This window comes from Camellia sinensis, chromosome 14 (assembly GCF_055761805.1).
Source record: "Camellia sinensis isolate YWXY chromosome 14, ASM5576180v1, whole genome shotgun sequence".
Classification (NCBI taxonomy): Eukaryota; Viridiplantae; Streptophyta; class Magnoliopsida; order Ericales; family Theaceae; genus Camellia; species Camellia sinensis.
The window spans coordinates 4,294,229-4,307,961 of record NC_138974.1 but is presented as its reverse complement, the minus strand read 5'-3'; the positions used below and the strand labels follow the sequence as shown (position 1 = coordinate 4,307,961).

The 13,733-nt window shown below is 36.7% G+C and overlaps 1 protein-coding gene across 1 annotated transcript; it reads right to left on the bottom strand.

Annotated features, from left to right (window-relative positions):
• Positions 1 to 1,704: 1,704 nt before the first annotated feature.
• LOC114259150 (G-type lectin S-receptor-like serine/threonine-protein kinase LECRK3) lies at positions 1,705 to 12,397 on the bottom strand. The gene is given in 4 exon segments (XM_082906441.1): positions 1,705 to 3,573; positions 9,285 to 9,636; position 10,552; positions 11,907 to 12,397. Coding segments are annotated over 4 exon segments (2,415 nt in total). The 5' UTR covers positions 12,219 to 12,397; the 3' UTR covers positions 1,705 to 1,823.
• Positions 12,398 to 13,733: the final 1,336 nt, after the last annotated feature.

The window sequence follows — 13,733 nt, the reverse complement described above, 5'->3', positions numbered from 1 at the left end:
GGACCCTATTTTCTGAAATCCTGTTTTTGCATTTTGTGTTCTGTTTTCTGTTCTTTTTCACTTGCAAGCACTCTTAGGCATATGTTAAGCATTGTAAATGAGTTAATGAGATAATAATAAAGCCTAAAGAGGAATATGTGAATTAAAGAACGGATTGAACTGTTAATAACCCTTTTGTGTTCATGAAACGTGTAGGGTCAAGCTCCAGGGCAAATCCATAAGCCGATCACTGTGAGTAATATCGATATTTGAATGCTTGTGAATGTCCAATTGTCCATTCCCTTATAAGCTTTATGAATTGCTAATTGGGATTATGGACGTAAGTCTAATATGAATAAACATAAATGGACCCAAGGTCGTTTTGATAAACATAAATGGACCCAAGGTCGTTTTGATAAACATGAATGGACCCAAAGGTCGTTTTGATAAACATAAATGGACCCAAGGTCATTTTGATAAACATGAATGGACCCAAAGGTCGTTTTGATAAACATAAATAGACCCAAGGTCGTTTGACATGAATGAGTGGGCCGAAGGCCGTTTTGAAATAAATGATTGGGCTGAAGGCCGTTTTGTCATGAATGAGTGGGCCGAAGGCCGTTTCGAAATGAATGAGTGGGCCGAAGGCCGTTTCGAAATGAATGAATGGGCCAAAGGCCGTTTTGACACGAATGAATGGGTCGTAGCCCGTTTTGATACGAATGTATGGGCCGAAGGCCGTTTTGACATAAATGATTGGGCTGAAGGCCGTTTTGTCATAATCGAGTGGGTCGAAGGCCGTTTCGAAATGAATGAGTGGGCCGATGGCCATTCTGACATAAATGAATATGCCAAAGGCCGTTTTGACACGAATGTATGGGCCGAAGGCCGTTTTGATACGAATGTATGGGCCGAAGGCCATTTTGACATAAATGATTGGGCTGAAGGTCGTTTTGTCATAATCGAATGGGCCGAAGGGCGTTTTGACATACATAATTGGGCCAAAGGCCGTTTTGACATAAATGATTGGCCCAAAGGCCGTTTTGACATAATCGAATGGGCTGAAGGCCGCTTTGACAAGAATGGAGATCTGAATGGGCCAAAGGCCAGAATGTTTGGAGTTACAGTCACTTGACCTATATTTAGCTATATATCTATTAAGTAGGAAAATGAATTGGGCCCAAGGCTGTTTGGAGTACGTTGTTCTACATATTATTTATATGACTTCTGTATTTGACATTATTCACTGGGCTATCGCTCACACTCATTCATGTGTTTGTAGGTGAGCCAAGAGAAGTCCAAACCCAGCCCCAGTGAAGTCTGCCAGGAATAACATGAGTTTGGAGAGTCAGACTTGTGTCTCACGCACGCGACTCAACCTTGCCATTCTTTTATGTATTTCCATTTTGTCTTGTTGGCAAGGATCTTGTGTATATCGGTATGTAGTTGTGATATGGGTTGACTCAGTTTAGATGATCCTGTCTGTAAAGGATTTTCTGGTACTGTATTTCGTTATGGGTTATTAACGTATATGCGTATGGTTTGTTTTAAAGTGCATATAAGCACGGCTCTATGGACAAAGTTTTAAATTGCTTCCGTTTGGCCCCCATTAACTCTGTTAAAATACATTTGGTTTGGTTTGAGGTCGTAGGTAATCTCATGATTACTGGCGGGTTACGTCCTTAACCCATGGGGGCAGGTTCGGGTCGTGAGACATACACTATATTTGTTCAATTAAAGAGCTCTCTTACTATAGACAACACACAAATTGAATGACCATACATTATTTTTTTAGTGAACAACGTACACAACAGAACCACTATAGCAGAGCAATAAAAGCAAGCCTAACTAGTAAAAGAAACTTGAGATGGACATGGAGGCACATCAACTTCAACAAATCCTTCAAGCATCTGGGTGACCTTCCTCATTGTAGGCCTCAAAGATGGATATTCTTGAATACACCAAATGGCAACCATCAGAAATCTCTGTAGCCTCTTCTAGTCATTTAATGCTTCCATATCGTTTTCAACCAAAGTACCCAATCTTCCTTCCTGAAAGCAGTCACAAGCCCAATAAGTCCGAATTACTTTCTCTTCTTCACCAACCTCCAAATCACTAATGCTTTTTTGACAAGAAATGATCTCCAGTAGCAACACACCATAGCTATAGACATCAACCTTTACAGTGATTGGATTTCTGTTGAACCACTCCACAGTAACATACCCTCTTGTCCCTCTAATGGTAGCAGGATTGGTCTTACTCTTATTCAACTTCAGAACTTTAGCCAACCCAAAGTCAGAAATCCGAGCATTGTAATAATAATCCAGGAGTATGTTCTGAGGCTTTATATCACAATGGATGATCTAGGTACTACATTCTTTATGTAGGTACACAAGTCCTCTTGTAATCCCCAATGCAATTTGGGTCCTTTGGTTCCAACTTGGCTTCTTTTCCCCAAAGAGAAAGCTTGCTAAAGTTCCATTGCTCATGAACTCGTACACTAACATCCGATGTTGTCCTTCGTCACAAAATCCGAGCAGTCGGACCAAATTCTTGTGATGTGTCTGTCCAATTACATTTACTTTGGTTTTGAATTCCTTCTCTTTCTCTTGAACCATCATATCTAGTTTCTTCACTGCAACAACAACTCTAGAACCCATTTGTGTCACCCCTTTGTAAACAATACCAAAAGCTTTACTTCCCAGTTCTTCCTTGAAACCATTTGTAGCTTCTACAAGCTCTTCGTAAGTAAAACAACAAAGATTAGTCTCCACAGCATTGTGATTGCCATGATGACTTTTTATGCTTTTCCTGTGGTGGATAAGGAAAAAGCCCAAACAAACAGCACCAATCAATACAAAATTAATGAACACAAAGCTACCCAATAGAACCGATCCAATGAGAATTAAGGTCCCCTGGTTCTTCTTTGTTTCTGGAACCAGAGGAGAAGGAAGAGTTCGAGGATCTCTTTTCCTAAACTTCAAGAAAGCATGACGATTAACAACATTGTCCTCTCTCCCATTTGAAAGTGGCAGTTTCTTCTTCCAGCAACTACCATCTCCCAAAATGGCAACAACACAAAAACAGTCATTGATGCAAGACCTTTTGCACTGCGCTTTAGTCGCAGGTTTCAACTGTTCATAGTCAGATGTTGGCCAATCAATATCGATTAGTGTCTCAAAATCGTAGATATCTTCCACAGAATTGATGTCATCTTCTAAACAGCTTTGTGTGAAATTTAGCTTGCAGTTGCCATACATATTGTTCGAATCAAGTAAAGAATACCTTGGCGGGCATTTGCAATCTGGTTTTTGGTTATCATTAAGTTTGCAAATGCTGTTAAACCCACAAGACCCACTACCTTCACCTCCACCAATAGCAACACATATATTATTTGGCTGTGACCAAATAGGAGTCCATTTTGTACTGCTATTGAAAGTCTTCGGATGATAACATTGGGTGAAAACTCCATAAAAATTCATAGTTGCTCTGTGAAAATATTCAGTAGCTAGGAACAACATACTTTGTGGTTTGATATTATTCCTTCTCAATATGTACATGACTCCTTTGACGTCGAAAATCACTCGTGTCCCACCCCAAACCCGGGTATGACCGTGTAACGCCCATATCCTTTAATTCTTTGGAGAGTGTGTTCAATATCCTTATTTTTATCTTGAGAGTCTTTGGAGTTGTTGTCTATTGGTTTTGAAGGAGTACAATCTGATTTAAACTCGTTGGGTTTGTTCGTTCGCATTTGTTCTTGTCAAAAGTTCCTTGGAAACTTAGAAATTTTGCGTTGGGGTCGACACTAGCCTTCCTAAGGGTCGACCCTTGCATGTTGTCATGTTTCTGGAGGTGTCGCTGGAAAATAGGATAGACACCAACCTTCCTAAGGGTCGACCCTTACCTGTTGGTAAAGTTTCGGGAGGTGTTGTTGGAAAATAAGGTAAACACCAGTCTGGGGAGGGTCGACCCTCTTATGTTGCAGAATTTCTATGTTAGTTGCTGGAAAATAGGGTCGACCCCCTCCTGTCTAAGGGTCGACCCCCTTGCTTGTACCAGATTGCCTTTTCTACAAAAACGCTCGACCCTCCTGCCCAAAGGGTTGACCCCTGCGTGTGTTTTACAGATTTTTGGGCTGGTTTGGGCCCTACCTTTAGGGGCTTTTAGGCCTATTATTTTATTGACCTTAGGGCTACTTCTCTACTACTATAAATAGGCTCCAAACATATTTCATTTCACTTTTTCTCCTCTTTTCTCTCTCTCAAACCGTGAGTTCTCTTCTCTCTCTCTCTCTAAAACTCAAACTTTTTCACTAAGATCTCTAGATCTACTCACCTAGAGTGATCTTTTCACCATGGTCCTTTGAGAAAGAGTGTAGATCTCGTCGAGGGCTTCCTCTTGGTCTGATTGGTTCATGGTTTCATTGCCATTAATTTTTGGGTCATCATCTCTTGGCTTCAAGAGGTAGGGGTTTCCAGTTCTCTTTCAATACCCTCGTTTATAGATAAAATTGTGGTATTTTCTTTATCTAAATACAAAAGTTCATATTTTTATGCATATTGTCATGAATCATGAGATTGGGGGTTAGGGTTTGAAGAGAGTTGGGTTTATTTGTTTGGTTATTATCTTGGGTCTTGAGTTTGGGTGTAAAAGTAATAGAAGGGTTGGAATAAAATGTGTTTTGTAAAAAGCTTTAACTTCTCTTAAAAACCCTAGTTTGGATCATGAAGATGGTTAATGGTTTTGCTTCAATTGATAGTAGAGTCATGAAATTGAAGTGTTAAATTACACATGTACAAGTTTAATTGAGATTTTAAAGAGTTTGCAAATTTATGTAAGAGTTGCGATTGAACCCTCAATGTTGATGTTTTAAATTATGTTATAATGTGAACTAAACTTGGAGGAAAAGAAATTACTAATGTTATGGATGATAGGAGCTTTGTGTTGAAATGGCTGTGTTGAATCTTGTTGTGTGTATGTGATTTGTATTGGGTTATGTGGTGTTAAGTTGGTTGAGTTATGTTGTGTGGAAATTGAGTTGTGTTGGGTTGAGTTGAGTTGTGTTAGGTTGTGTTGTGGTTGGTACCTGCGTGGGGAGTTGAAAAATGGTTTTTCGGTGCCCACGACCGTCCGTATCATAGCCGGTAAATGTGGAGAATGGTTTTAAAAATTGAAAAATGATTTTTCGGTGCCCACAACCATCTGTATAACAACCGATAAATGTGGCGGTGGTTTGAATTCAAGGTGCCCAATTGCCCTGTCTAGGCTTATCGCTGGCCGAATGTGGGAAAAATGTTTTTGGGTGTCCACACAGTCCTGCCGTATTGTAGCCGGCGAAAGTGGAAAAAAAAAATTTGGGTGTCCACACAGCCCTACCGTATAATAACCGGCAAAATTGAAAAAATAAATGGTTTTCAAAAATGTTTTGGGTGCCCACGTCCTGCCGTATAATAGCCGGTAAATGTGGGGGATGGTTTTAAAAAGTTGAAAATGGTTTTCGGAAAAAGATATGGCTTTTGAGAAAATGATTTCTGGGAGTTCACTCCCGCCGTATAATAGCCGGCAAAAAGTGGAATGTGCTATGAATTGGGTGCCCGCTATCCCGCCGTATCAAGTCAACAAAAGGTGGAATGTATTGTGACGTGTGTTGAGGTCAGTGATGATATATGTGTCATGTGATGAACTTGTGAAATTACCATTTGATGTGTAAATTGGTATGGAATGGAAATGCTATGGAAATTATTTGAAACAAATAGATAATGAAATGGTAACTAGATAAGGGATTGGTGATAAAGAACTCACTGGGTTATTTGTACCTATACAGAAAACTTAAGAGTTTTGTTTTATGATTAATTGAGAAATTGAATTAAAAGGATTTATTATCCTAGGGATATGTTGAATTATGATTTATAACACAGATATGGATATGAAGTAGTTATGATACGTTGAATTATAGTTGATAATGCAAATGTGGATGTGAGTTAATTGTTATTGGACTTCTAAGTTAACGAGTTATAGCAATAAAGGATTGATAGGTGGGAATGGTGTGTGTGAGGATTGTTTTGAGTATTAAGTGAACATGAACTTGAGGTATGGAGTTTTAGTAAATGGAATTAGTAAAAGGGGAGAATGGGAATAAAAAGAAAAATGTTTAGATGGAAATTTAATAAGGAATATTTCAAAATGCGTTAATAAATTTAAAATGATGTTGTTCCTTAAATATATTCGTTTTCCAAAAGGATTTATGCTTTTCTGATAAAAAGGGATAGTTTTGATGGTTGAAGGTTTTCTTTAAATGTTCAAATAAATTTTGAGAAAAAGGTACTCTACGTATGATATTTTGAAACTACAAGACATTACTTTACTATATGGTATCACTTTGCATGCATGATCATTTCTATCTATAGGATGGTTATTGTTTTAGAACTATGTGATTCCTACTGGGCAAATATGCTCACCCCTTGTTTCATTTTTTTAACAGGAAGAGACTTCGAATTGATTGGTTGAAGGATTAGGAAGTTCATGTATACCATGGGTGTAATCTCTTTGTACTTTGATGTTTGTAATTATTTATTTGTAACTCTATAGTGGGAGCTAGGCATGTATTATTATTATTGTTGTATTCATCATGAGAGAGACATGTACTATTATCTTTCTATTACTCAAGGGTAATAGACATTTGTAATTAATAATAAAAAATAATAAAAAATTGACCTAATTTACAGGCTTTTGGTAATGTTTCCGAATAATTAAAATTGGGGCGTGACAGACCGGCCATGGCCCACAGGGCCTTAGCCCAAGGCACACATAAGCATAAATACGAATCCATACACATTGAATAACTATAAAATAGTTCATTAATAAATAACCAAAACCCAATCCAGTGTTATGCCACAAGTATAAATGGCAAAACCAACCGCAATCAATACCATCCAAACTTATGGGATATAAACAGCCCACATATCAAAATAATCCTAAATGAACCTCAATAAAAATAAATATAAATATGCACAAACTTGACATAACAGTCTAAAACAAAATCATGAATGTCCTAAAGGTCCATGCAATTGAGTCCCTGCTATGCCATGAGTCCACTCTAAGTCCTTCCAACACTTGGAAATGATAAACAACTAAGTCAGCTGATAGCTCAGTGAGTAGCAACATGGATTTTGAAAACAGGGATCAGTTCCAAAAGAAGACATATATCACAGAAACTAGATTGGCATACAGTTTGGTAAGGAGAATCTGTTTCAAAAAGAAGGTTCCACAGTTCAATAGTTAAAACACTCATGTCTCTCAAGAACATGATAAATGACATTTTCCACTTAAAACAGATTACAACATGAACACCAATAATTTTCTGGGTACCAAGAAATAACAAGTAACATGCCACACAGTTCTCAAGGCAATATGCCCCGTTGGATCCAATACCGAACTAAGAGTCATCCTCAGGGTGGCAACCTGGGCCTTTTCTCTAAGACGATCCGCTTGAAGGTCACCTAGCCTAACCTAGGTCTTTTCCTTTCAATCGTTGAGCACTGGAGTCATCACGGCCCAACCCGGATCTGTTCCCTAGTGGCCAGAGTCACCACACACAGTGGAATAATTTCCCTGGACTAAATACACAAATGGTCCCAATAATCAATACACATCAGTTTCGCAAAACATGGTAGTTCACCATTATAAACATGAGACCAAAACAAATAGTTTACAGTATGCCAAGTTCACACATGTTTCAGAAATAATTTGATTCCATTGATAATATAATAATTTATCAAAACAGTTTAGTCCTGAAACAACAATTAAATTTTCCAACAGTTCAGGGTAGGGGAACATTTATAAAAATATGTAGCATGAAACTACTCACCTGAAAACGAAATAATATAATCCTCGAATAGAGTATGAAAGTCCAACTAGTGCCTTGAACCAAGTACGAAGACTACACGTCAATACTAATTTAAAAATACTAAAGAGAATAATAAACTAAGTACCCCACACTAAAGCACACTAACAAAGCTCAACCCCACTCGCCGTTGCTCTTAAATAATACCTAAGTTAATGTTCTTCAAGGTCTAAAATTACCCAAGACATGGGTTTCGATCGAAACTTAACTAAAAGTAAGTTTAAGATAAAACAGAGTTTTAAACAAGTTTTCCCAATCTATTCGCTAACTTTGAAAATTACAATACCCACTCTACACTGTTCGAAAAATTCCAAAATCCTCCAGATATCAACTAATATATCCTAAGTTTCAAACCCAATTGGTTTTACTTGATTTGTTTATCAAAATAATTATCTACAATTAATTATATCTAAACAGGTTGTTTTCTGCAGCACTTTAAAGAAATTAATCGTTCTCTTAGTATACATGAGAAATCAATGCAAGGTCAAAAATTTACAAAACTAAGCTCGTAACCAGTTCTAATGACGCTGATTTGATAATTTTCGGATCTATACTCAAAGAGAACGATGCTTCTAAACTTACTGTTTTAAATTAGTTTTCTGGACAGATTTGAACGCATCAGTTTATATGGATTTTGACTCCCAAATATTATGAGAAATTTCAGATATGAAATTCAATATGTAATTAATCTACTGTAAAAATTTCATTTCAAAATTCATTCGTTTGATATGATTTCTTGATTTTTAAAGTTTGTGGTTCTATATAGAATTTTTAAACTGAGAATTTCTCCCATTCTTTACGCACAATTTATTTCCTCAGGTTTCTTAATAGTGTATATATATATATATATACAAAATACATAAACCTACAACCTCTCCATCAATGAACTAAATAATAGAGTAAGGATAAAGAACAAAAACAAAGAGAAGAAGAAAGATAGAGACTTACCACACACCCAAAAATCCTTCCTTGTTTGCATCCCCTTTTTTTTCTTCTTCTTTTCTCTCAACCTTTCTCTCCCATGGCTGCTGTTGCTGCTGTTATATATTGTATTAGGCAACCTAGGGTTACTTTATATATCTAAACAAAAGGCTCTAAATTATTATCGCTTTATATTATTTTATTTTCTAACCCATTAATGTAAATAAAATATAACTATTATTATAACAAAATATACTTACAAACTTGCTCTCTATTTTTTTTTAAATAATAAATCTTGCCTATAAATTAAATACTTTCACCATAAATTTATTTTAAGTTTAATATTAATTAAAAGACCCTCCAATAATAATTAATTTGCACTTAAAGATTCACAATAAACTATTTGAGACCTGTAAAATTATTATCATCTAATTATTTATTTTATTTGTATATTCGGGTTCTCACAACTCGGTAACTAGAATTGGACAAATTGGAGGGATCATACGTGCTGCTGATATAGTAAGCGTCATAAGCAAAATTGGTAGTGATGTCTCTGGTATTAAGGACAAGATTCCCATCCTACAACAAACGGAATTGAAACCTTCCCTGCGAGAAATTGGTCTCCGAAAGGCAAGAAAATATTATCCCACCGGACTCCATAATCTGTGTAGGCAACATGGTATCAGTTGGATTTTTGAAACTCTCCCATAGATTGACAAAATCGTTGCGCACAAGTACAAAGTTGCCAGTATTATTCATAAAACCATAAGCAACATTGTCGAGAATAGTCAGAGACTTCCACAATTCATTGCCTTGAGGGTCACTAAGCACTAGCCCTGTGACGACCGGGTCCTAGTTCTCCACTCCATCCTCTTTTGCTCTCGTTAGGTTTGAAGCACTCTGAAGTTATTTTCCAATTAAAGCTCTCGTTCTTATTTTCATCGGTGTTGAACTTCATTTGTTCCGGAGGGTGCACGGCTGGGTCCAGAGTGCCCGGGAGCTGAACAAACTTTTTTGGGTTGGAAACCAGTGGTCGCACGTATGGGGAGTGAGACCGCACGTGCGGAATTCTGGGACTGTTTGGCAGAGCACATTGCTTAAATTGCAGGTGTAGATTGAGGTGCGGGAGGACCCCCTCACGTGCGGGGATGAGGGCCGCATGTGCGGGAAGGGGCGCTCTGCACGTGCGGGGATGGGTGCCGCACGTGTGGCACTCTGGTAGTCCGAAACTCTATTTTTTTTTTTAATGTCTTTTGGCCGAATTTGTAACACATTTGGGGCCTCTCCTTCTCACTCTAAACCTCATATTTCCTCCTCCTTCTCTCTAAAAACCCTCATCTAGCATTCCAAACCCTTGATTTCTTGTGATTTCTTGGGTCTAGATCATCATCATCCTCCTACAATCTTGAATATCTAGTTAGGGCTTCTCTTGGTGTAGTGGGAGTTGAAGAATCCACCATTAAAGTTAGGGTTTCATCGTTCTCCATCATCAAGACCTTGAGGTAGGGATTTCTTGAGTTATATATACAAGTTTTGCTATTTTGATGATGATTTAAAAACTTTCTTCTAGTTCTTATGTTGATTTCAACATTGTGAATCAAAAGTGTAAAGAGTTTTACGAATGGGTTTCTATCTTAATCCTTTAACTAATTTTAGAGGGTTTCCTTCTATTTAGCTTAAACAAAATGGTTTTTGATAGGGTTTCACCAAGGAGATGAGAAAAATGTTGGTTTTTGATGAAAAACCCTAGAAATTAGTGATTTTGGAAAAATATGGAAATGTCCATGGGATTTTCTCTTTTCTTTTGATAAAAAGATGAATGAGTATAGACTCCCTATTGTGGTTTTGCAAAAAGGGGCAATCTTATTAACATCTTGAAATGGAGATTTTGTTTTTAAAAACTATTATTAATAAGTGATGATATATGGTTGTGAGATGGCAATTTTTGTGCACTATGGACTTTGAGAATTTTAACGTTGAAGGTTAATGTTTGTAAACACCATATGTAGTCTTGAAGAGCCTAGATTGTTGAGACTTGTGAAATGTGAAATGGTAGCTACGTGTTGATGACACATGATTATCTTGTAAAGGAACATTTAAGAGAAGAAACGAGAAATGTGAATGTTGACATTGTTGTAGAGATGTTTGAAATGGAGAAATGTTATGAGATATCAATTATTGCACCGCATTCCCATTTGATTTGTTATCATTAATGCGCCTGGAGTGATTTATTATCATTATTGCACATTCTCATCATGTTTATTTTGAGAAGGTTTATGTTGTAATGAGAACTAATGGAAATGTTTATGGGGTAGATACGGTGGTAAGTCCGGATATGGGGTGTAGATGATTTGATAAGTTGGCCTGAGTGTTCGTGGTGAAAGACCAGAAACCCGCGTGGATAGGTGTCGAGCCTTCCGATTAATACCGGTAAAAATGACAATTGGATAGTACTTGTAGAGTCTACTTGCAGACACTAGCCTAGGGATTACCAGTGTCGTATTTACCGCCCCTATTGATTAAAAGAAATGGAAGTTTTGAAATTATTGAGGTTGTGAAATACTATTATTCACATGGTGATTTTCAAGTTGAGCATGAAATGTAGTTTCTTTAAAGAGCATGGCATGGCATGGATATTTGCATTTTTATTGAGAGTTGCATAACTGTATATACTTTTTGAGAATTCTCTACTGGACTTTATGCTCACCCCTATGGGATTTGTTGCAGGTAAAGATGTTGTGATCCCACCAAGCTAAGGGTGTGGATATGTTTTTGATGAAGAGGAGATTTCTCTTTCTATTGTTGTAATTTTTTTGTAAAGCCTAGGGCTAATTTGGTATGGGTCCAAGAGACCATTTTGCGTAACCCGGCTATTGCCTTGGAAGATGTAAGTCCTTAAGGGCATTTTATTGTTTTTAGACTAGATGTTTCACATGCTATAGATTCATGTGTTCTTTTGTTTCGTTGAATGTATGCCGCATGTAGAACTTTTGTATTAAACTCATTTATTAAAAATGTGAAGATGGAAGGGATTATTGTTATTGTTTAGTGAATGTTCATTAATGTGAGTAGTTCATGTCGAATTATTTCGGGGCATTACAAGCCCTCTGTCAACAGTTAGGCCTAGTTTGGAACCAATTGAGACAGGGACACCATCATACCCATACCAAACAATGGTTTGGTCTGGTATTTGGTGATACCAAATGGAAAGCAAGAAGAGATTCTTTTCCTCAAGTGGCTTAAACCCAAATGCAAAAACACCAGAGGGTGACTGCCATGGGGTGTCCTTGTTATTTGCAGTGATAGATGTACCCATATCCGCGGTACCATTGGTCCGAGCAACAATAGAAAATGGCAGGAGGAAGAGTAACAAGAAGAGGAAGAGTAAATGATGAGGTAGAGCACAAGGCATTGATTGATAGATCAAGCTTGATTTCGGTAGATGGAAATGAACGAATAAAAAAACAAAGACCAAATTGTTTTCCTAGGCAAAGGAAAAGACTTTAAAGTCAACCTGTACCTTTCAGCAAAGACTTCACCATTCTTACCCCTCAGAAAGGGCAACATTGTGGATCACTAGTATGGTTTCAATGACGCTATCGGAGCCACATATATAGCTGCCTGGACCATTAAAAGTACATAAAATAAAATACAGATAATTGTCATAATGTTGGACTTATTTTCACCTCACATGATACGCGCAATATAAAAAGGACGAGTTTGAATGGAATGACAATTAATAAAAATGAGAATTGGTTAGCTTGTAATTTCAAAGAATTAATGAGAAAAGCACTGATAATTGTCATAATGTTGGACTTATTTTCACCTCACATGATATGCACAATACAAAAAGGATGAGTTTGAATGGAATGACAATTAATAAAAATGAAAATTGGTTAGCTTGTAATTTCAAAGAATTAATGAGAAAAGTACTTTTATAATAATTGTATTGATTGTGAATTCATCATATCCATAGTGAATTAGGTATTAACTCGGCTATGAATCAATTAGTATAGTGAACAGATCAATACACATGTACTAAGTGGGGAGGATTAACTTTTTAGACATGGAAAAAATTTGAAAATAAGATTCAAGCCTATATTTTCTTGAATCACAAAATATCATGCAAAATAAATAAATAATTTTTTTTTTTGCCATGCTCTCATATGTATCCAAGGGTTGTGATTGAGACCCCCTCAAGCCTCCACCCCCACACACACGTGGGGCATGGTGATTGGAGGAGAAGAAAAAAAAAAAAAACTGACCAATCAAAAGCCAGAAGGGGTAAAAGGGGTGACCCCCAAAGGGGGTTCGGATCTTTTTCCTGTATCCAGTTAGGCACACATCCTCAAGTGTGCAAATCAAGTATTAAAATTGTATTACTTTATATTTACACTATATATTAGTTAAGGGTTTGTTTGGAATGTTATAAAAAAGTGTACTTTTTGACTTATTGATTTATATGAGTTGGGTTTGGGTTGGATTTGATGTGATGTGTTAGAGATGTGATGTGATTTAAATAAGATGATGTGACTTAAATAGAATAGTGACTTCTTGACTTTTTGTATTATTTAAATTATGCCAAACTTGACCTAAATCTTCAAATTGATAAGTATTAAAAAGTGGTTTTTTATTTTTTATTTTTTTTATTAGTGAATTCTCAACATTTGATTATTTCTAAATTCTCAACATTTGATGGGTACATATGCAACGTTTTTGATCATTTGATTTGACACCTTTACCAATAAAACCTTGTGCTCGTTGAATAGTCCACACGGTTTTTTAAGTTCAAAATTGGAATAGCCCATACGGTTTCCAGCTTTTTTTTATTTTTTATTTATTTTTTCTCCCATAAATAAAAAATCCCAACGTATCATTAAAGCATCACGACACATATAAAAATTCATTAAGAATGCAAGAAAATAAG